The following is a 25,312-nucleotide window of genomic DNA, read 5'->3' on the forward strand; positions in this document are numbered from 1 at the left end:
TGGAAACCAAGTGAGGTTTCTATTAAAGAAAAAGAGTTTTTCACACCCTGCACACCACACAGAGGAATCAGTCTAATATAGCACCAAAAAAGCAAAAAATGGCATAAGATAGCAATTGTTATGTAGGAGCTATTTTTGATAGCTTGTTTTCTGTTCGGGTTTTGCATATTTTGTTTTTTTAATGAACTATTGTGTTTTACTCCTTTTGTGTTCTTTTTTTTTACCTTTCCCCTGTATGCGTCTTTTAACCGTTGCACCGTGTGAGGTCATCACTATGGAGTGTTGTTGGTGGGTGGGACTTTGGGTTTATTATTCTGTTCACTTCTGTGTTATAATGTCTTGAGTAAGATGTACTGAGCTTCATTGAAAGTTTTATAATAAAAACATTGCTGTTTTTGATCTTCCTCCTCTGTAAGATCTGTGGGTGCCTGGAAACCAGTTTTGGATGTATATGGATTTTTTTGTGGGTGAGCACCTGGGTATTTATCTCAAACTTAGCTATGGCTACCTTTGGAACTGATTATAGAATAGGATATGATGATGAAAAAAAAAGTCTTGACTTGCACTCTAAATTTCCTAGTGCTTTTTATGTTATATTTCCAAAGAGTAAAATAGAATTTTACAACTGAAATATGTTTGCTGTTCACACTCTATTGTTCAAACCACTATGCACAATACACCAGATTTCTTTCATTGGCTGTTCTATTCACGTAATCATAACTGAGATCAAAAAAGTCAGGGTTAAGGACATTTGAAATGTTATTTGTACAGCTGGTGTTTCAAGTGAAAGGTAATTTACAGATATTTGAACATGAAAGTGGATACCTTTTTGTTGCATTACAAATTGTTTTCGATTCAATTTTTACATGATAATCATAAAACCAGTTTGAGTCGAGCACTGTTGCCAGAGCTCATTAGTGGCAGTAATGTTCACTTGCCAATCGTGCTGCTTTACCTTCTGTGAATGAAATCTTATTTAGGTTAAAAAATTCTACTGTGTGTGCAATGTATAATGACACACATTCAGGATAATGTACTTTGATCTGTATATATTTCATTTACTTAAAAAAAAAAAAAAAAAAAAAGAAAGATTAGAAGAAATTGAAAGGGTGCAAACGGTTAATTACAATTTAATTCTCTGGGAATACAAAATAGATAAGCAATAGAAAAGGCAATTCCTTATTAATTTCCTGGTACAAGCTCATTGCCTTGGTGTAACTGTGTGCTTTACCATCCAGGTGCACTCTGTACTCGATAGTTTTTCTAGATTTGCAGTGTAATCATTCATTATCTGCAGATAGTCTGTATTTTGTTAATTATGTCTGAAAAATATTCATTAGCACACTGTGAGTGCTTGCATGTCACTGGCATCCTATATTATGTAAAAGAATAAGCAGTGAATCAACATAAATCTACAGGCTTAGCTTTGCTGATCTGTGATTATCAAGAAATACTGTCAAGGCACTCTTCTCTCTCTCCTTGTGTAAAGATTCTGTCAGTCCTTGTTGTCACATAATAAATCAGGAAACGCTTACGGTAAATGATGATCCTCACATATGATAATTATATCAGAGATGTACCTATGTTTAAAATTCATAAGGTGCATTCTGTCAAACTGTTGTGCTTTTAAAGTGCTTGAACATGGTAGGAAACTGTAAAAAAAAAAAAGATGGATCCTCCTGCAGGTTAATGGCATAATGTGCTAGTAAGTCTGCATTATGGCAGACTTACCTGTAAAATGGATTTCTCCAGTGGTGCACTTCGCTGCCAGAGATGCAATCTTCACCCTGTCTTCTTTCCAAGTTCATGGGTACCCGCCATTTGAATGCCCAAGTAGCAATGGCGTCACACCCGCACATGCGTGTGGAAGTCACCGCCTTGACTTGAGTGTGCCTTTCATTCAGAGCCAGTGCGCATACGCCAGCGACGTTACCAGGTGCTACACATCTGAATATCCCCTAAACAGTGCATGTTTTGTGGATATTCACTGTACCTACAGCTAAGCCTTATTATTGGCTTACCTGTAGGTACAAATTAAAAAGCGGAGTTTACTGTTGCTTTAATTTTTTTTTTTTTAACAGTATATGATAACATTTTTGAGGTTTTTTTTGTGTTTTTTTTTTGTCCAGTTTGGCTTTAACTTGCCCATACTATAAGAAATTTTTCTTATGAAATATATTTTTTCATGTTAACTTTTAGTTTTATTTGCATTTCAGGCTTCAGAACTGCAATATTTATCTGTGCCACATATGTAAATGAATGATTCAGTGATAAAATATGTTTATAGGGTCACTGCCATATTTAAATGATAAGTCTAACTTTGTGACCACATTTCAGATTGCAACAATATTTAGAGTGAACGTGAAACATGGCCATATTCCCTAGCCCCCACCCTTACCTGAATTGGGGACTTTTTCTCCCCATGGCATTTTGTATTCTATTAAGGACCTGTGAATGGGAGACCATAAGTCCTATCTACAAAAACTACTATAAATAAATAAGTAAATAAACTCCCTGCTATGCAGATGTGCGTGTGCTATAATGCCCCGCGGGCTGGCAATTGTATCCCTCCTCCCCAGTCTTAGGTGAACCAATATGTAAGGCAAAGTGCTAAAACATCATCGTATGACATCAGGAGCATGGCCATCAGGAACGTGATGTCATATGACAAAACGCGTAGGGTAGGACTTGATAGCGCTACACTTGTTGTGCAATTTTAATGTTTTTTATCCAATAAATATGGTATTACACTATGGAAGTTTTCTTTTGATGTTTTTACGATGGAGTACTGTGGATGTCCTGGAGGAGTTTTGTTGCAAACGATAATCTAGAGGTGTTTCACTATGGAGTCTGTCATCAGCGTATAGAGGGGTCAAGACCACATAGACGGCCAACTTTCCTGCAGGAGAGCGCTTCAACATCCTATGCGACATTTGACCTACCATTCCAGGTGGTCAATTATCTGTGGTGAGTGGGGCTCTAGAGGGGGAGCACTAATAGGAGCACTTTGCACAGAGAATTACTATGGATAAGATTTACCACTGTAGTATCACTTAATATTCACACTGGATATGGATGAGGGTTCTTTTGTTTTTGGAACTTTTTTTTTTTTTATATGTTCGCACCACATTGGGACTTTAATATATATTATATGTATTGTTTATACACATTCACTGTATACACAGTTTATGGCATTGTATATATGTTTTTTTAGCACCATTGATGTTTTAGCACTTTGCTTTACATATTGGTTCACCTAAGACTTAGTCGTTGGGGAAGAGGGATACAATTGCCAGCCCATGGGGCAATATAGCACACGCACATTTGTATAGCAGGGAGTTTATTTATTTGTTTGTTTATTTACTTTATTTATAGTAGTTTTTGGGAGAGGCAGCACAGCAATTTTTATGTTTACACTTACACTTTGTTCACCGGTACACATTTTTTTTTGCTAGCAGCAGCCAGCCTTATTGTTCAGTCCTCTGCACAGGTTATACTCATGCATAAGACCTATCTGCCACTGCGGCAGAGGATTTCAGATATCAATGAAGCACAAATGCGGTGACTTCCCCACACTTATAGTCCATAGATTATTTCCTTCAGCCCCAGGAGCAAAGGTTAGTGCTTCATTATGGTCCTGGGGCTAGGGAAAAGTCTGCAGGAACGTGTGCATTGCACACCCAATGCACTGATTGTGACTGCAATGCTCTACATGCTCCAGTGCAAAATATTAATAAACCTACATTTTTCTTTTATCAATGTGGGTGTGATTATCAATTTGTTTTCCAAAAAATGGGCTATGCCTTTTGTTGTCAGGGAGTTTTGAATCAATAATCACCTCTTTAACCTTAGAGTATTAACAAATCCTTTTTTAAAGTAATTCTGCTTAGAATATAAATTAAGAAGTATGAAGTTAAGTGATTATTCATTGACTGAATGATGAGGACAAATAAGAAACAAACTGATCAATGCCTTTTCATTTAAGCAAAATCATCCTTGGATAGCTTCAATGTGTGCAGTGTCAGATGCTTTTGTGCCCTGCGTCAGTTTAAATTACACATGCTACAAAAGGTACTAAATGCAGCCTCTTTAACATATGCCATCTTCGTTTTGAAATATTTTTTATAGACTTTAAAGATAAGCTTCATGGTTCTGTAACTCCCAGTGCTCCTTTAGTCCCATGGAGCACTCCAAGTAAACTGCTGTTGGAATCTCAAATGTGTGTGTGATAAGTTCACGTTCCAAACATTTTCTCTAAGTTCAGTTTTTATTAAAGGCAAGCAACACAATAAAAACGTTGCTTCAGCAGTCAAATGTAGAAATCCACTCAGAGAAATACCTTCCTTTAAGCAAACTTAAATCCAAGAACAAAATTGTAGCATTTCTTCTACTGTTCATTAAGGGACAGTGGGTTTTTCGATGTGATTGGGTTATAGTGCTGTCTTCAGGAGGCATTGTACACTGGCAAACAAGAAGCCATTGGGTAGATAGGTATATTCTTTCCCACTCTCTGCATGCCTCAGATTTTTGCTATGAGGATGCATACAGTATGTTTTTTCTGCTGAGAAAAGTTTCCTACTTTTTTTTTGTTTTTACTAGCCTTTTTCTCTGTACTCAGAATAATTTTTCTTCAATCAGCACTTCATCGGGGTGTTGCTGAGTCAAGATCATTATGCAGCTATGCTGATCAACTTAGCCTTGGCTCTGCCTTGGAGGCCATGCACAGATCCCTCTGTATCAAAGACTGTGAAGCTACACTGGAATTTGACCCTTTGGCACTGGGATCTACTAGTTTTTTCAGTAATGTTAGTTGTAGAGTGCTTTCCAGATTCCGTCGTGGCACTGCCTATGGTGTGCCCATCCTTTCTTGGCTCTTACTAATACACTGCATTGCATCAAAAGCTACTAAAGTATAGTATCTTTTATTGTTGCCATTTTCCCCTATTCCATCAGTTTCTGCAGAAGGGGTTAAAGTGTTACTAAACCCACAACAGTAAAATCAGTCTGTATATGCAGTAAAGTATGCTTATTATACTCACTGTGGAACCTAAGGGGTTATTCCTCTGCATTGTGTAAAAAGGCTGTTTGATGCTGACTTCTGTGTCCCTCCTCTTGTTCAAATGTCCACGCTGATAAGACAGACTGAACCCGTAGCCCTGCACAGTTTAGTGTGTATTTCTAGAAAGGGGAGAGTGCATGTGATCAGCACAGGGCCAATCAGCACTGGTCAGACAGAGGTCAGGGGTTTTGCATTCTCCTAGAGTAGAAAGAAAACTCCTCCTATAAGCTTTAGCTAGTGCTGGGCTGGATTCTGATAGAAGTCACAAGAATTCTCTAATTGCTAATGATAAAAGGTATTTAGCAGTTTATATTTGCTAAAAAAATAATTGTACTTCCATGTTCTGTGCACTGTGGCACACCAAATATAGTGGATGCAGGGTCCTAGGTTTAGTAACACTTTAATACACTGAAATATCATTGCTGCGTCATCAGCTAGAGAGTGGCATGTGTGGATTTACTCCAGCCCAGGAGTAAATCCAGTTTCAGGGTGGTTTGCAGTGTTCCTTCTAAAGGATCTGAAACTAGCAGCCTTGATTGACCCCTCCTTGAATCAACTCATCTCTAGAAGTCGTCTTTGGCCTTGTCAGGTGTGGCCACCTCCTCCACTTTTTTTTACAGGGAGGGGTTCTTTGAAACCATGTAGGATATCCTGAGCCTAGTTTCTAAGATGATTGCTGTCTCAGAACACAGAGACGGTAAGCCTGTCCTTATCCTTAAGACAGTTTCTGAATTACCTGCAGCTGCTTCAGTGTCTTCTGCTGCAATAGTTCTTCCTGAATTGGGAACTCAAAGCTTCTTCATGAACAACTAGCAGCCTCAGTCTACTGAATAGGCTCCCAAGCCTGAATAGATTATACCAACCCTTATGGATGCAGTAGATTTATATTTAAAATGGAACAGCCAATGAATTCAACTAGAACCTTCCACATTCCTTCTCCAGCCCTACTAAATGTAATGTCGAGCACATCATTAAAGTTGAGGGCAGATAGCACTCTTTAGTAAGAGATTTTTCAGACCTGGGAACTTACAAATGATCAGCTAGGCAAAAAATGTGATGATTCCGTTGTTGAAACAATGGTATACTAGGCATTTGTCTGACTGATGTTTATGGGGGTATCAGTGGCTTATTTGCATATCCAAATAATGCATTACTGTATCCTTTGCAACAAAATGTATAAACCTATTTTTCAAGCCTAAAGTAAACCTGTCACAAAAGTAGACAATTCACGCTGAGTATACAATGCAAAAAAAAAAAAAATAATCGGAGGTTACTTTTCGTAAAAACTGTGTGTCAAAATGATCAGTAGATGCAGAGATATTGGCAGCTACAGTCATATGCAAGTCTTAAACCTTTCTCCTGATTTCCAACCCACTTGTTTGGTTAATTCATGGGATTCATGAAGTGGGAGGGGATTAGTAGTTAGCGTGACATTTTTTTTTAATACAGGTTGATTCAGAAAGTTCCTGCTATATTTACAATGGTGACCGCTTGAAATTGCTGTAGAAATTACACTCTCTGGTCCCTTTATTAGGTACACCTATCAATTGCTTGGTAACAAAAATTGCTAAACAGCCAATCACATGGCAGCAACTCAATGCATTTAGGCATGTAAATGTGGTAAAGATGACTTGCTGAAGTTCAAACTGAGTATTAGAATGAGGAAGAAAGGGGATTTTGAATGTGGCGTGGTTGTTGGTGCAAGAAGGGTTGGTCTGAGTATTTAAAAAACTGCTGAACTACTGGGATTTTCACATACAGCCATCCCTAGGGTTTACAGAGAATAGTCCAAAAAAGAGAAAATATACAGTGAGCGGCAGCTGTGTGGATGAAAATGCTTTGTTGATGTCAGAGGAGAATGGGCAGACATAAAATAACCTGAAAGCATGGATCCATCCTGCCTTGTTTTAACAGTTCAAGCTAGTGGTGGTGGTAGAATGGTGTGGGGGATATTTTCTTGGCACTAGTGAGGTGTACCTAATAAAGTGGCCAGTGAGTGTATTTTCCAGTACCTGTGTAGCTTACCATTTCACAGACACTGAAAATTCAAGCCTCCTTACTTGAGTTAGTATGGCTGGCTAGATCTTTTATTGGGTTGAATATATATGGTTATAGCCAAATTTGACAGATGTGGTTTCTTGGTAACCTAGCTGAGACTCTGGCACATGTGGGGAACAATTGAAGTGTCTATAAAATGTCCACCTACCTGTATATACTGTAGGTTATTATTTTCCACTCTACACATTTAAGCACATTTTTTTCTGGGTAGCTGAGGTAGCTTCAGACAATATACCACTTGATTATCAGAATTTAGGTCTAAAGTAGCTTTGATAATCAAATAGACCCTTTAATAACTAGCCTAGTGTCAATAACCTCTTTGCGCCTCCCGGCCTTTAAGAGTTTCAGAACCTAGGAGGCGTGGCAGGGTTTTAGGATCATGTGACCGCCGTGATTCGCCGTCACATGATCAGAAAAGGTCCCGATCAAAAGGGGAGATCGGGATCTTTTCGGGAGTTGCGGACATATGTGGGATCGTGCAGGGTAAGCGCTCTCAGCACATATGTATTTTCTAATTGCGCGCAAATATGCAGCCACTCGGCGTCAAGGCCCAGACTCCAAGTGGCCGCATAGTTGTGTGCGATCAGCATCAAGGGGTTAAAGAATAAGTAAGTTCACCTTTGAAGAAAAAATATAAGTTGCAAATATTGTTGTAGGTTAACAAAATGTGCATTTACAATTTTTTTTTTATTTTTTTTTAGTAGCATTTAAGCATTGCACCAGTGACCAGCAGATCACTTGTGCCATGCAAGACTCCTACAGACTATTAGTCTAATCTGTCTGCCCATAGATTGTACAGGCAGGCAGTTTCTCACTGACAGGAAGACAACAGATGAACTACCATGGCTCAACAGTGCCTTGGTAGTTAATTGAGAACTAAAAGCTGACATCCCCAAAGGCTGTTGGTGCTTGTAGTTGATTCATTTACAGAACTCTGTGAATGAATGATGCTACCATATGTGCGGAGCCCCACACGGCCGCACTCCTATTCACCTTAAAAATGGGTGGAAGATGTAACATGCTCCTGAAGGTGAACTCATCCTTGAACTTCCTGGCGGTAATCCCGAGTGTGACTCGGGGTTATTTTCAGTACCAAAAGCAGTAACTCCAAGCAACACTCGGGATTACACTGCAGCAATCCCTTGAACCTTACCTTGTCCCACGATCCCGCGAGGTCCTCCCGCTGTGTCCCCCAGCCATGTCCTCCAGCCGATGCCAGCATGCATCTTCCGGGTTCCGTTCCCTGCGAGCGTCGGGATGTACGGGGGGTGGAACTGGCAGGAGATTCAAAAAAGTAAAAATTTGATACACACACAATACACTGTAATCTCTTAGTATTACATTACTGTATTAAACCATTTCACCTAAATATTGTCCCTAGTGCTTTGTCCACTGCCCTGCCTGCACTTTTACTGTTCTTTCTGCCTGGAAACTGAGAAAAGTCCATGGCATCCCAAAAGTGTCCCTTTAGGTCAAAAGCGGTTTTACACCAGGTAGAAAACAGCGATATTGAATTAGAATTACTTTGAGAATTGAGCAATAATGATTCGTGGGGAAATTCGTCATCAGACACTGAAAACGATTCTGCGACTGAGCTTAGCGATGTGTGAACTTGGTGCTGTATTTCAAATTTCAGTGTTTTTGGTTAGATTACATTATTGAATTAAATATATTAGTTTTTATAATTTATTATATTATAATTTATGATTTCGTGTTTCAAACTTTATCATGCCCAGGATGTTTACTAGACTCTTGTTTGGACAGATTTAAGTGAGTTATTTTTAAGAATTACAGGTCTACAATATACCATATTTTTCGCTCCATAAGACGCACCTGACCATAAGACGCGCCTAGGTTTTAGAGGAGAAAAACAAGAAAAAAAATATTCTGAACCAATGGACTGCAGACATAGTATAAGAAGTGACCAGAGACTGCGGACACAGTACAAGAGATGACCAGAGACTGCGGACATAGTACAGCAGATGACCAGAGACTGCGGACATAGTACAGGAGATCACCAGAGACTGCAGACAGTACAAGAGATGACCAAAGACTGCAGACAGTACAAGAGATGACCAAAGACTGCGGACATAGTACAGGGGATGACCAGAGACTGCGGTCATAGTACAGGCGATGACCAGAGACTGCAGACATAGTACAGGAGATGACCAGAGACTGCGGACAGTACAGATGACCAGAGACAGCGGACACAGTACAGGAGACGACCAGAGACTGCGGACACAGTACAGGAGATGACCAGAGACTGCAGACACAGTACGGGGGATGACCAGAGACTGCAGACAGTACAGATGACCAGAGACTGCGGACAGTACAGGAGATGACCAGAGACTGCGGACAGTACAGGGGATGACCAGAGACTGCGGACAGTACAGGGGATGATCAGAGACTGCGGGCAGTACAGGGGATGATCAGAGACTGCGGACAGTACAGATGACCAGAGACTGCAGACAGTACAGGGCATGACCAGACACTGCGGACCTTTAGGGAAGGAGGGTGAGCGGGTACCTGAATTTGACAGGTACCCGCTCCCACTTCCGTGGAGTTCTCCTTCCTATACTGTGGGCACCCGGCTTTGACAGCCGGGTGCCCAATGCGCATGCGTCCCAGAAGACACTGGACCATTCACAAAGCGCAGCGCTTCTCGCGCATGTGCAGTGGGCACCCGGCTGTCACAGATGCCAGGGTGGGAAGAAGCCAGCGCGGGAAGACTACAGCGCTGGACCGAGGAACAGGTGAGTTCCTGTCGCAGAGAACAGCTGAGCGGCTGGCCCGGTATTCTGACATGGTGGCGGCGGAAATATCGGCCGCTTTATATTCGCTCCATAAGACGCACTGACATTTTCCCCCCTTTTTTGGGGGAAAAAGTGCATCTTATGGAGTGAAAAATACGGTAAAACAACAAATTTCCATGAAAAACAATGTACCGCTTTGACAGTCAAAAATATTGATTAGTTAGACCACCAGGGAGGTTCATTCTTCCCTGTAACAAAAAAAAAATCTTATGCATACCTCAAGTACTTTTAATGATTTTGTTCTTTGCTTGGATGATCTATGATCACAACGTATGCCCACTTGATTTCTGTCCCTACAGTGGCTACTCTGCCTTGCAGGGGTTTCCTGGAGCCTCTGCATAGCCATTCTCACATGCATGCTCCTGGCAGGGACTACGCCTACAGTTCAGACACGCATGGGTAGCAGGAAGCCCTACTTTGAAAGCCTCTATCCAGCTGTTCCCACAAGGGTAGAGATTGGCAGCTGCTCTGTTCTATGCACCCTTGCTGCTAGCATTGTTCATTAATCCAGATCCATAGTAAAACACCATCAAACAGTTCAAAACAAGCTGCCATTACTGTAAAATTACTGATAAACATTATATTGAGATACAGCAGGATTATGACAGCAGTAAATCACCTGACCGCTGCACGATGTGTGCAGTGCTTGCTTCATGATCAGAAGTTTGGGGGAGCACTGCAAGGATACATGGAGCTATGTGAATATGAACAAGGAACATTTGAGTATGCGGAGTCTGATAATGGTAAAGAAAACTGCAATGATTCACTATGTGAAGTGACATCCAGTATTTGGCATGTCTCTTTTCATACTTGGTATTTCAGAATTGTAATACTACACTGAATTATTGCTTTAAATTGCATGACACTCGAGATGTAAACCAACAGAAAACCGTATTTAACTGTCTTTAATTCTTAAACTTTGGAGGCTGTTGGATTTTTGTCACTGCTGGAAATTAGCTTTCTAAGAGGATTATGGGATATAAGAGGCCAGCAGCATTAAATAGCACAGGTTATGTCGAGCGAGTAATCTGAACAAATCAAATAAAACATACTGAGGTTAATTATGGTTAAATGAGCACCAAGTTAACTGGTGAGCTGGCAGAGGTGGGGAGACACCACTAAAATAAATACTATTATCACTTGCTTCATCCAGTGGACAGAACTGATAGCTTCAGAGTAAGGTTGTGTAGGATCAATAAACATAAAACAAGTTTTGGCTCTCATAGGTTTTACCTTTAATTGCAGTGTATACACCTTACACCTGAACCAAAAGTTCCAAAAGATTGTTTACAAAGGTGAGCTGATTATCAACGGTGAGTTGTTTGAATGGTTTCTCCTGCTCAATGCTCTGCAATGGTGAACCCTTGTGATCCACAGATCAATATTCTCAAAATTGGTGTGAATTTCCCTTGTGGTCTTCACAAAATCACAAGCTAATCAGTTACTCTATCATTTTTCCCAAAGGCTTTAACTGGTATCCTGTGACACAAATCCAGATGAAAATGTTAAAGCAATTAACCCTCCCATGGATATACCCATATCCATAGCAAGTATTAATGACATACAGACATTTGTCTCTGTTTTTATAGCATAACAAAATAACCAAAAGACATATATTCAATATGGAATAAAGACAATTCTATCTGCCTTTAAGGGAAACCTATTAAGGATAGACATATGGGAGCTGCCACTCTTTGCTATTTATCAGAAGGGTTTTTTTCTTTTATGAAAGGGCAAACCTCTTAGCATAGATGGGGAAGTGCAGCATGCTTTCATGTGCCTTCAGCTTTCATTTGACATTAGTTTCTGAGTTCGGCTTCTGAAATTCTTCTTAATTCATTTAAGGTACTTCTGACCCAAGTGACCTCCTTTCAAGCTGTTCCTTTGTCCCTATTGACTCATATGGGGAGAAAAGCAGGTCTAACATTACCAATAAAACATGCATGCAAGACTAATGATATCCTAACTCTAAAACTGCCGGCTGATCAATTAAAAAAACAGATTCCCCCATCAACAATAGCAAGGCGGATTGAGGAATCCTCTTCACTGCACTATTAACAGGGGCTCTTCTACTCTCTGAATAAACTGATCAGCACAGCAGATGATAGGTTGCATGTGCTGATCCAATGAAAATTTTCCAACCTTTCTGTTCTAGAAGTCGATCATTAGATTGACTTTTCTCAGATGGCCATAGATGTAGTGAAATTTGGCTGGTCCTTGCTGAACCTGCCAATTTTCGATCCATCTGTGGCCAGCTTTAGCTTGTGCATGTAGTGTCCTCTGCACATTAGAAGAGCTCTTTATGTGCAGTATTGGCTTTTCATAAATAGTATGTAAAAGTGAAATCTGGCCTTTATTCCAACAAATCCAAATAAATTGTGTATTATAAAAAAAAAAGGATTTTATGCGCATACTAAGCAGAGTAAGGCCTTTTTAACAAATAAGGTATTTGTGTCTCTTTTAATCACATATCCCAAAAATGAGATGCTTTACACCTTATCAGCCAGAACTGCTGGTGCATAGTCCAAAGATATGAATGCATATTGTTAATAATATAAAGCCAATTATTCCACACTGCCTACAGCTGTTTCAGGCTATTTGGCCATCATCAGTGCAGTGTATGGAAACCATGGCTTCTAGGAAGTAGGCTAAACATCAGTTCTACATGTGCATCTGACAAATGTTGTATAGAGTATTAAGTAGCATCACTCCACCCACAGTCCTGAAACAAGGATTGAGGAAAGAACAAACAGAGGGCGCACAGGCCTAGTGCATTACCATAAAAAATAAAGTAGGTGTTGTACTCACAAACGGCAATGTAGTCAAGGCACATCATAAAGAACAGCTGGGTCCTCAGAGCCTCTGAGGAAGAGGCAAGTCCTCAAAACGCGTCATCCTATTGGATGTCTAAACTCCCTATTGCGGACTGTTACTCAGCACGTTGTTTACCCAGCTGTTCTTTATGATGTGCCTTGACTACATTGCCGTTTGTGAGTACAACACCTACTTTATTTTTTATTAAACATTTTTTGTGGTAATGCACTAGGCCTGTGCACCCTCTGTTTTGTTCTTTCCTCATTCAGTATATTTGGATTCCCCCGGTCTATTGAGGGCAGCAAGGTGTGCATGTTCCAGGACATTCTTAATGTGGTTGTAGCCTGCATCGAGTCCATCCCCAAACGCAGGAGCATTTGTGTTTGCTGGTTCTCTGAAACAAGGATTGTCCTATTTTTGGGGTATGTGGTGGAAGGGAACATGCAAAGACCTTTTTGTTTTTAAAAGGTTTTATTGTACGTACTACAGTATTCACTGATCAGAATGTGGGCTTTTTGCTTGCTTTAGGTCTCCTTCTCCCCATAATTTGTATGGATCCACTGTCCCATGTGAATGCAAAAAAATAATTATATAAAACATCAGTAACTTTAGGGGGAAAAAAACTGAAAAGGAGATATATATACAGTCATGGCCGAAATTGTTGGCACCCTTGATATTTCTCCAGGAAATCATGTATTTCTCACGAAACGTATTGCATTAACACATGTTTTGCTATACACATGTTTATTCCCTTTGTGTGTATTGGGACAAAACAAAAAAAGGGAGGAAAGAAAGCAAATTCGACATAATGTCACACAAACCTCCAAAAATGGGCTGGACAAAAGTATTGGCACCCTTTCACAACTGCGGATAAATAAGAATGTTACAAGCATGTGATGCTCCTGTAAACTCACCTGGGGCAAGTAACAGGTGTGGGCAATATAGAAATCACACCTGAAAGCAGATAAAAAGGAGAGACGTTCACTTAACCTTTGCATTGTGTGTCTGTCTGTGCCACACTAAGCATGGACAACAGAAAGAGGAGACGAGAACTGTCTGAGGACCTGAGAACCAAAATTGTGGCAAAATATCAACAATCTCAAGGTTACAAGTCCATCTCCAGAGAACTAGATTTGCCTTTGTCCACAGTGCGCAACATTATCAAGAAGTTTGCAACCCATGGCACTGTAGCTAATCTCCCTGGTCGTGGACGGATGAGGAAAATTGATGAAAGATTGCAACGCAGAATAGTCCGGATGGTGGATAAGCAGCCCCAAACATGTTCCAAAGACATTCAAGCTGTCCTGCAGGCTCAGGGAGCATCAGTGTCAGCGCGAACTATCCGTCGACATTTAAATGAAATGAAACGCTATGGCAGGAGACCCAGGAGGACCCCACTGCTGACACAGAGACATAAAAAAGCAAGACTACAGTTTGCCAAAATGTACTTGAGTAAGCCAAAAGCCTTCTGGGAAAACGTCTTGTGGACAGATGAGACCAAGATAGAGCTTTTCGGTAAAGCACATCATTCTACTGTTTACCGAAAACGGAATGAGGCCTACAAAGAACAAAACACAGTACCTACGGTAAAATATGGTGGAGGTTCAATGATGTTTTGGGGTTGTTTTGCTGCCTCTGGCACTGGGTGCCTTGACTGTGTGCAAGGCATCATGAAATCTGAGGATTACCAAAGGATTTTGGGTCGCACTGTAGGGCCCAGTGTCAGAAAGCTGGGTTTGCGTCCAAGATCCTGGGTCTTCCAGCAGGACAATGACCCCAAACATACGTCAAAAAGCACTCAGAAATGGATGGCAAAGAAGCGCTGGAGAGTTCTGAAGTGGCCAGCAATGAGCCCAGATCTAAATCCCATTGAACACCTGTGGAGAGATCTTAAAATTGCTGTTGGGAAAAGGTGTCCTTCCAATAAGAGAGACCTGGAGCTGTTTGCAAAGGAAGAGTGGTCCAAAATTCCGGGTGAGAGGTGTCAGAAGCTTATTGATGGTTATAGGAAGCGACTGATTTCAGTTATGTTTTCCAAAGGGTGTGCAACCAAATATTAAGTTAAGGGTGCCAATACTTTTGTCCAGCCCATTTTTGGGGTTTTGTGTGACATTATGTCATATTTGCTTTTCTGCCTCTGTTTTATATTTGTTCCAATACATACAAAGGGAATAAACATGTGTATAGCAAAACATGTGTTAATGCAATACCTTTTTTGTGTGAAATACTTGATTTTCAGGAAAAATATCAAGGGTGCCAACAATTTCGGCCATGACTGTATATATGCAGCACAGTGGCTAAGTGCTTAGCACTTCCGCCTGGCAGTATTAGGGTCATTGGTTTGAATCCCTACCACGGCACCACCTGCCTGCACTTTGCATGTTCTCCCTGTGCCTGCGTGGGTTGACTCCTGGTACTCTGGTTTCCTCCCACACTCCAAGCTAGTAGGTGAATTGGCTCTAGTATGTGTACCTATGAATGTGAGTTGGGGACCTTAGATTGTACAGCCCTTGAGGGTTAGGGACTGATGTGAATGTCCAATATATATAGATATATATGTAAAACTCTGTGTAAATTGACGTCACTATAGAAGTACCTGTAATGAATAAAGAAAAAAAAAATAAATATATATACAGTAGGGCAAAAAAGTATTTAGTCAGCCACCAATTGTGCAAGTTCTCCCACTTAAAAAGATGAGAGAGGCCTGTAATTGGCATCATAGGTAGACCTCAACTATGAGAGACAAAATGAGAAAAAAAATCCAGACAATCACATTGGCTGATTTGGAAAGAATTTATTTGCAAAGTATGGTGGAAAATAAGTATATGGTCACCTACAAACAAGCAAGATTTCTGGCTCTCACAGACCTGTACCTTCTTCTTTAAGAGGCTCCTCTGTCCTGCACTCATTACCTGTATCAATGGCACCTGTTTGAACTTGTTATCAGTATAAAAGACACCTGTCCACAACCTCAAACAGTCACACTCCAAACTCCACTATGGTGAAGACCAAAGAGCTGTCGAAGGACACCAGAAACAAAATTGTAAACCTACACCAGGCTGGGAAGACTGAATCTGCACTAGGCAAGCAGCTTGGTGTGAACAAATCAACTGTGGGAGCAATAATTAGAAAATGGAAGACATACAAGACCACTGATAATCTCCCTCGATCTGGGGCTCCACGCAAGATCTCACCCCGTGGGGTCAAAATGATCACAAGAACAGTGAGCAAAAATCCCAGGACCACACGGGGGGACCTAGTGAATGACCTGCAGAGAGCTGGGACCAACGTAACAAAGGCTACCATCAGTAACACACTACGCCGCCAGTGCCAGACGTGTCCCCCTGCTTAAGCCAGTACATGTCCGGGCCCGTCTGAAGTTTGCTAGAGAGCATTTGGATGATCCAGAAGAGGATTGGGAGAATGTCATATGGTCAGATGAAACCAAAATAGAACTGTTTGGTAGAAACACAACTCGTCGTGTTTGGAGGAGAGAGAATGCTGAGTTGCATCCAAAGAACACCATACCTATTGTGAAGCATGGGGGTGGCAACATCATACTTTGGGGCTGTTTCTCCGCAAAGGGACCAGGACGACTGATCCATGTACAGGACAGAATGAATGGGGCCATGTATTGTGAGATTTTGAGTGCAAACCTCCTTCCATCTGCAAGGGCATTGAAGATGAAACGTGGCTGGGTCTTCCAACATGACAATGATCCCAAACATACCGCCTGGGCAACGAAGGAGTGGCTTCGTAAGAAGCATTTCAAGGTCCTGGAGTGGCCTAGCCAGTCTCCAGATCTCAACCCCATAGAAAAGCTTTGGAAGGAGTTGAAAGTCCGTGTTGCCCAGCGACAGCCCCAAAACATCACTGCTCTAGAGGAGATCTGCATGGAGGAATTGGCACAATTGGTGGCTGACTAAATACTTTTTTGCCCCATTGTGTGTATGTGTATATATATATATTATATATATATACTTTTTTTTTTTCTTTTCATCGGCTATGCACACGTTTTAAATATCTGATAAGCTGCTGCTTATTGTAGGCTTGATGAAGTGAGTTTTTTTCTTTTTTTTTTTGGTAAGCAACTGTTTCAGAATTGAATACAGAATTTGTAGGAATCCGAAGCAAAATCTTTATTTAGCATTTGTAGGTTTTTTTTTTTTTAAACACCAGTCTCACAGGAAACTGATATACACTGAGTTCTGCAGACATTTTAGGTTGCTCCAGGCAATAAACGATACTCTGTTATTTGTTTACAGTGCTGGAAGCTGAATATTTGAAGTTAAGCTGTCCCTTTAGTGTAAAGAAATGCATTAATATATTCCAACTCAGCTATGGATCATGGGGTGTTAATAGCTTTGCAGAGCATGGGAGAAATAAATTAATTTAGTGGGTATATATAATTTTTTTTCTGATTGATGTCAGTTATGTTGATGTTTTTGCATAGACTGTAAACAGTTACAGTATGTTTCATAAGTAAAAGGTAAACCAACATGATATTTCTGTATTAAGATATCTTTGCATAGGACATAAATCCAACAGTCTTGCGACAATCAGTCTATGCAATGCACGTAAATGATTGTATCAGGAGACCTGTGCGGTCATCATTCGCAAAATGGAGTGACAGAGTTTTTCATCTGCTGTTCTTTTTGGTTGAATACAACTTGACTTGTCGTAGTCCTACAAAAAATGTATTTTCTGATGATTATTTAGACATTTGGAAGATTTTAGATTTGAAGATACTCATAGAAATTGAATTGCATCAGCTCTATAAAATTGTTAAGAGACCATTCAGATATTGGGTACCAGAGATTTTGTCAGACTGAACTTGTCCAGATTGTATTTTCAAACCAATAGTCTATTGTTTTCCTCGGAGAAAAGCCACCCTATGTATTGGAGAGTGACTAGATGTGCAGGCTGTATTTGATTACCTGCAAGCAACCATACCAGCTGGCAGGTCCCTTAATTGTAATGATCATATTGTGAGACCACTCATATGTAACCTACAGAGAGAAGCTCAACATCTGTGAGGTTGTCTTATAAAAAAAAAAAATAAATAAACAAAATCAGCTGGCTTCCATGGCTGTGAAGGATAGGTTGGTTTCAATAAAAAAGGTGTCTGAGACCAGTTTTGTCTCAACTGGTGTTGTTGCTCAAAGCAACCAGTCGTCTTCTATCTTTAATTTTTCTCACAGAAAATTAGAAATAGAAAATTTATACATTTCAACCCCATAGGACTTACCTGTCTGTCCTTGTGTTGAAGTAGTTATACCAGGATTATGGCTGCACCCGCCATCAGCATGTTACCAAACCTTTAAGCCGGTGATGGGCTTTACTGTAGAATGGATCTGAGTGGCTCTACAGCTGCTCAGTCACTTCTACAGGGCGCAGAAGGGGGCGCTCCTCCCTCGCCACCTTGGATCCCTTGTATACTGAGAGGGCAGGAAGGTACATCCATAACCGCTTTCCGTCTGTGATGTAAGAAGCCAGAAACGATGAGGAGTTTGTCACTGGTTTCAGTTTGATGCTTATAAGTCCTTACTGGCTTGTAAAATATCTGATCAATTTTGATCTTGTTCGATCAAATGCTTTTGAGGTCAGAGAAGAGATATGAGGTCTAATAGACCCCAGATCTTTCCCTAAAGAGGATTTGTCAAGGCCCATGCTGTCGCAAGGGATTTAGTTCATCCCGTGAGATAGCAATACAGATAATTAAAAAAAAAACCAAAAAACAAAGGGACAGTGTAAACCAAAGTTTTAAATAAAATAAATAATAAAGTTAACAAAAAAATTATGTTTCCTACTATGGAATGCATGTTTTCGTAGCCCTTGTGTGGGCGAATTTGGTGCTCATTTTGTTCTGTCCTGAAAACTCAATAAAAATGATTGAACCATTATCACCAATAAAAAAAAGGGCCCCATTCCCCCCCACCCTCCCTTGTACTAATGTACAAGTCGAAGGTCAAAGTGAGTGCAGTATTTCTAACACAAGACTTCCTGTTTAACTTTACAATGGTAGCATGTGAAGGCTTTTAAAGCAATGCCTATGGAGAGTTTTAGGTACCATAGTTTGTTGCCAATCCACAGGTGTATGCAAGGTATCTACTTACTTAACATAACATCATCATTAATATTTTACCAAAGAATGTATATTATATTTTGTTTGTGTGCATTAAAATTCATGAAAGTGTTTTTTTTCCCTAAAAATTTGCACTTTACAAATGGCTGCACAAACGTCATGTGACATAAAAAATTGCAATGGCCACCGCTCTATTCTTCAGGGTTTCTGCTTTCAAAAAATATTTAATGTTTGGCAGTTCTAAGTAATTTTCAATTGGAAAAGTAAAATAAAACAAAAGCTGATGTTTACATGTATGTGAGAAGTGTCAGAATTGGCCTTGGTGTCAAGTGGGTTAATAGCTGATTTGGAGGCACTCCAGTTGAGGCAAAGTTTCTCTCAGACACTTTTTAATTATTATTGGTTTGTGTACTAGTGTTTGTGTGACTAAAAATGTGACATTGTCCTGACAGACTGCTTACAAATGTCTTTTTCTTTGAAGATTTGGAAAGCATTCATTGATTACAGGTTGAGACAGCAGACTTCACTAAGCATCAGATATCTTATACCGAATAGAAAAATAATGCGTTAATCTATGATACGTGTTTTTCTATTGACAGGAGCTTTTTATATTCATAGACTCCAGAACAACATACTTGGAGACACTGGGAACATTTTAGACCTGCATGTTTAGTGAGATGAAGGAAAACTTCAAACATGCTCAATAGCTCTGGCAAAGTGGCCCCCACACACCAAGGCTTTCCTCGATGGGCACCCAACAGTAGCTCAAACTATAGAAATACAGAAAGGAGCACCAGACCAAAACCAGATAAGAGAGTCCAAGATAATTTTAATTGTTGGTAGAAAAAAAAAAAAAAAAGTTCTATTTTTGTGACATTTTCTTACCAACAATTAAAATTATCTGCGACTGTTTTATCTGGTTTTGGTCTGGTGCTCCTGTATTTCTGTACTTTTTATATTCTAAGAACTGAAGACATCCAATTTACTTGTTCTTGTATAGAAATTTTGGGGTTATGTACAAAAGTTGAAGAGCCATTTGTCCTGTGAAACTGCATTTACATTTGCTCCTTGTGAATACCTTGTGGATACCAGCAGAATCTAATGTTGTTGGGCTATTTTTTTTTCTCCAGGTTGGATGTTCTTCGGTCATAAGAATAGTGAGAATCAGGAAACAACTGCATTATGGCTACTAGATGTAGCTGATGATGAGGAAATAAATCATTTTTTATTTAATAATATTATTAATAAATAAACTTATTTTCTATGATTGTTGGCTTCATTTAGTGGCCATAATACTGTATTTTCCTGATTTAATACTAGTCTTTTGAATGAAGAACATCCAACCTGGAGAGAAAATAGCCTAGCGACATTTCATTTTGCCAGCATGTATGCTGAATGCCTGTACAGTACATGCAGTTTCGCAGGATGAATAGCTCCATATTTTTTTTTTTTTTTTTATAAATGCATGCCTGTGCATACAGAAATTATGGGTGTTTATGACAGAAATATGATTGAGTCACTAGCCTGTTTAAAGTGGAACAGGCTAGGGGATTATTTTTTTTAATCCTTTTACTGCCAGCACTAGTAAATGGATAGGAAAGCATATAATTTATTTGTTTTAAACTTTTTTTTTTTTTAACATTTCTTCAGTTACATCCTAGTTTCCATGCCTAAGCAAATTATGTCACACATCCAAGGAGTCTTCAGGAGGGGAGAAAGGGTTCTCAGCTCAGCCAATGTCTGAGCTAAGGGCAGATGCTACATGAATCATCTGCCCTTGTTCAAGATGGCCAATGCCAGAAATGCCAGGGGTGTTTTTCAAATTTTTCAGCAAAATAAAGCATAGAGACTGGGATGGATGGGGGAGTCTGCTTTGAATATTAACAATGAATTAAAAAGCATTTTTGGTTTGTGGTGCTTAGATGCAGTGCAGTTCCACTTTAAAGGCCTCTGGTACCTTTAAAATGTCTACCAAATTACGTGGGGAGCTTACATATTAATACTGTTGAGTACTTTTCTCATCTGTAACATAAGGCCCCATGCACACTGGGTGTTTGTTCTCATGGCGGGAGAAAAAGCAGCTTCAAAAATGAGCCTACATTTTTTGCAAGCACGTTTTGGTGCGTCAAGCTCCTGGGCTTTTATTAATTTCATTAACCAGAATATTACTTCTGGCCATTGAATTAACATTCAAGCACTAAACACATCTAGTGTGTTTAGACGCATTCACTCTTGTTTAGGAAACTGCATTTTTTTTTGTGCCAAAATGCTCCTCTCCTGAATGTGATGTGTTCTTTTTCTGCCTCTAAACGCATGTAAATGCCTCTGTGTTCATGGACACATAGGCTAACATGGAGGGGCTGAAAAAAAAAAGCGTCTAACGTCTAAAAAAAAAACAAAAAAAACAAAAAAAAACCAGGCGTTTTTGAGCTGTAGTGTGCATGAGGCCTAAGTGTTATCAATCCATTAATTCAGTAGTCTGAGTATTACATAACCTGCACAGTTCAGGAATGTACAGTCTCTGTAGGAGTTGTCAGTCACATTGCCAACATCTCTTTTGTATTCCAGTGTTCATGTATACAGCGGTTATAATTAATGGAGAGATAACTATTTATAAATTGGGGCATATACTGCTACTGGCAGTAAAAAAATAAATAAACAAAAATGTATAACCATTGTTAGATTTTGTGCCTGCATAACATTTTGACATTATCTGTATAAATATCTGTAAATACAGGGAGTATAGCTTCTTTTGCTGTTTTATCTTTTCATATCTAAAATGCATGTCAGAAAGATATTAATCTTAAATGATTAGTGCTGTAACAGTCTGTGCAGCCTAAAACATGTTGCATATAAATATCCTATAATGTGGCAGTTTAATAGTCAGTGATGGTATTTCATAAAAATACATTTGGTACTGTGCAGCTTTGAGGCTTGTGCATTTATTCTATACGCATCAAGTATACCTGGCTCAGAAAGATGCCCAAAGCAGCTTGCATTAACCTCCATATTGCTTTTTTTATAATAGTATACCGACACACCATTTTTCCAGGGTTTACAGCAGTGCTGTTTTGTTTTTTTTCTAATGCTCTCTGGTAGAGTCCCAGCAACATATAGCAGAAAGCTGGTTAACACCAAGTACTAATAATTTCCTCAACGAGGTTTCAGATAGAACTAAAAATATTCACTGCTGGTGACCCTTGAGGGCTGGAACTGATCAATACAGCTGTAGCGTGAATTGCAATGTAACCAGAATGTTTGCATCATACATAACTACAGCAAATGCACACCACATCTGGGTCTATGAGGTCGAGAGGTACGGTAATAACTGGCTGATTCTCTTTTTGTCATGAGCATGCACTCTCATTATATTCTGTAAAGAAATAACCAGTATTCCTTTCATCACATACTGTACCAGCATGCAGTCCATTTTATGAGGCAACGTTGATTTCTGTATTAAATTATATTTCTGTATTAAATATAATGTCTGTGTTTGCTATAAGGGGCTGTATTTTAAATTCCACTCCAGTGCTCTTTGACTTTTACACTTCTAATGCATAAACATTTTTAGCTAAAAATGTTTATGCATTAGAAGTGTAAAGCCATAGAGTACTAGACATACCAGATATGGCAAATACATAAAAGGTGATTTTTTTTAAAAATAAGCAAGTTTTAGAATAATAAATATTGTTTCTGTACCACCCTGCCACAGCAAAAGTCAACGTACCATAGTAAGGTCTAGTAGACTGCAATATGTGTAATCCTTCAGACACCAGCATGTGTTTATGGCATGGCTGACCCATCTTCTAGTAAAAAATAACAGCCTTATGATCTGTTTCCTATTAACAACGTTGGCAACAAGTCCCATTTTTACTGGCCAGATTCGAGGCTTAATCTGTTGGCAAACCTCTCCAATCATGATCCTATAGGCATTGCGAGTGAAGAATACATTCTTTGGAAATGGGATGTTCAGATTAATGATTGCTCATGAATATTTATGTCTGTTTGGGTTATGGCAGCTTTTATGTATACCTCTATAAACACTGATGTAATGAGCCAGTATGTGTATTTGATTATTTCACTTTAGTAGAATAATTTCTGAAATTTCAAAACTGAGTTTCTAAGTTGGTGCTAATTTCTAATTCGTTATTATCCCATTTGTTTTATTGAAAAGGTGATTTATGTTCACATTAGTGAACAGTATAGGGGCTTAACCATTAGCACCCAATACCAAATTGAAACTTTATTTGCCTTGCATTTACCTTTGCGTCATAGATTGACATAAATGGTATTTTGTGAAGTGTTGTTAAATATGTTGTGAAATTATTAAATAATATAGTTGCAAACTGGTATTGGGATTTTATTTTAATCAAATGTTGGCTGGAAAAAAATGTCTGTTCTTGGGAGGATACATTTCCTTGTGTCCTTTCTTTTTTTCTCTAGTTATACACTAAACCTAAAATGTTTTTTTGAGTAAATGACTAATGTCCAAACTGTCTTTGTTTTAGGGTGCCTCTGAAAGTAGAGCAGGCAAATAATGCCCGTGATGCTCTGGCAAAAGCAGTATATAGCCGACTTTTTGATCATGTGGTTAACCGAGTAAACCAATGCTTTCCATTTGAGAGGTCCTCTTGCTTCATTGGAGTTTTAGATATTGCTGGTTTTGGTAAGTAAATCACATAGTTATATCTAAGTTTATATGAACTTTTTATTTAAATAACATGCTGAGCAGCCATTTCCAATCAGGGGAAGAAATAGTTCATGGCAAGAACCACATTTTATTTGCTTGTCAGTCTTTAGCAGTGTACCTTCGGCCCAGTGACCATTTTCTTTGAATATCATTTACAGTACTCATTTAGAAGACTAACTTGTTTATTTGCAAATAATGTCAGAATTTGGGTGCCACGTATGCATTTCCCCATTATTCTGATGCAGAAGCCTTTCAAGTTGTCTTAAAGCAGTATAATTCCTGCCACCACATTTAATGATTTGGTAAGCTGCAATATATATATTGTATATTTGGGTTTGGGTTTAATACCTCTTTAGTTGCTGCTTAGTTATTCAACTAAAGTCTTTACAGGGCAGAACACAAGCTTTTTAATTATTGCGACTGGATTAAATGTAGCTACCTTCAGGAGACTGGACACTGGCAAATAGAGAAGGCTGCAAAAATGTCCTCCTTTATTACCACTCCCAGCTAGCCTCAGTGTTTGCTAGTGTCTTTAGGACCTATTCTTTCTACTAAATAAAAGCTTAGATAATGATCTACCAAGATGATTCTTCAGTCACAATTTCTTACACAACGTAGCCACTGCAGCTCCTCATGCTGGCCTTTAATGATGCTTCCATGCACTTCATCCTGCTGTGGGTGGTTGCCGTAGCATGTAGTGCAGTGGATGCTGTTAGTCACTTTTAGAGGTCCAGAACTGTGGTCTAGCCTTGGCTTTGAAGACCCTTGCAGTGGTGTGGTGGATGAAGCCAGGATGGGGTTAGTTTATTGTTACTCTTGCCTTTCTGGTGGTCACAGCAGTGAGCTGTGAGTGCCAGAGTTAATTTGAACCAACTGTAATCCAGTAGCATACCTGTTGCAGCGCACCTGTGTTTATCGCCCTGAGATGCACCTAGTACGGGAACAAGGCACACACTGTGCCTGCACAGCCAGAGGCTGTTTTGCACCTGCACCATCTCATTTTCATTGGGGTTTCTGTAGCTGTGCACCCTGCCTCTTCCTCTCTGCAGGCAGTACTTTAGACCTCTCCTGGCCCTCTCCTGAGGTACAATATAGCAGCTATTACCATGCTACCTGGTTTACTGCAGCCTGTAATTGCTTGGCATCGAGGCATTTCCCCTTCCACTCTACTTCTGTATAGATCGTGAGTACCCTTTTAGGGGTGATATTCACAAGCATGGTAGATTATAGGTGCAGGAAAAATGGGTCAGATGGACTTGCTAGCTCAGGCTTAGCTTTTAGCTCCATTAGGAAGTTGTATTATACCCATTCAGGGTTCTAATACTCTTTTCTCTGATGGTTTCCCCCACTCTGACATCTTTCCTTCATCTGGCCATTCTGCTGGGTCATCTGTCACAGCAGCTTCCTGTTTTATATCTAGGGAAGAATTTTGTAACAAAATGTCAAGTTTCATGGGCAGAATTTCTGGCCTATTGGGGCCATAGACAGCAGAAGTCATAGCTGTGCCCCTTTCATTCTCCCCTCCTGAATCAGTCTTTGATTTTGCCCTTGAGTCAAGCGCATTACCTGAGGAGGAGGTGGAGCTTGAGCATCATCCCTTTCCTGAGGAATCACAGTAGGATGACAAGCAAGATACTGTAGCTACTCTTATTGATGATATATGCTCTAGTATGTTCTCACCCTACAGTAGCCAATATGGGATCCCTTTAATTACCTAAACCAGCAAAGATTTTCATGGTCTACCTACTGGTTGAACTTGTCCTGTATGAGGTCTGACTGTAGATGTCCTTTAC

General features: G+C 39.7%; 1 protein-coding gene across 5 annotated transcripts in view; it reads left to right on the forward strand.

Annotated features, from left to right (window-relative positions):
* Window positions 1–25,312, forward strand: part of MYO6 (myosin VI) — a 374,955-nt gene that overhangs the window by 212,526 nt on the left and 137,117 nt on the right. For all 5 annotated transcript variants that reach the window (XM_089681402.1, XM_089681403.1, XM_089681405.1 and 2 more), the window contains exon 13: window positions 23,338–23,495. In XM_089681402.1, the coding sequence (XP_089537528.1) occupies window positions 23,338–23,495 (158 nt within the window). The remainder of the gene's footprint in view (window positions 1–23,337; window positions 23,496–25,312) is intronic.

Source organism: Staurois parvus, unplaced genomic scaffold (assembly GCF_062004578.1).
Source record: "Staurois parvus isolate SC_StPar_1 unplaced genomic scaffold, SC_StPar_1.0 ptg000264l, whole genome shotgun sequence".
NCBI lineage: Eukaryota > Metazoa > Chordata > Amphibia > Anura > Ranidae > Staurois > Staurois parvus.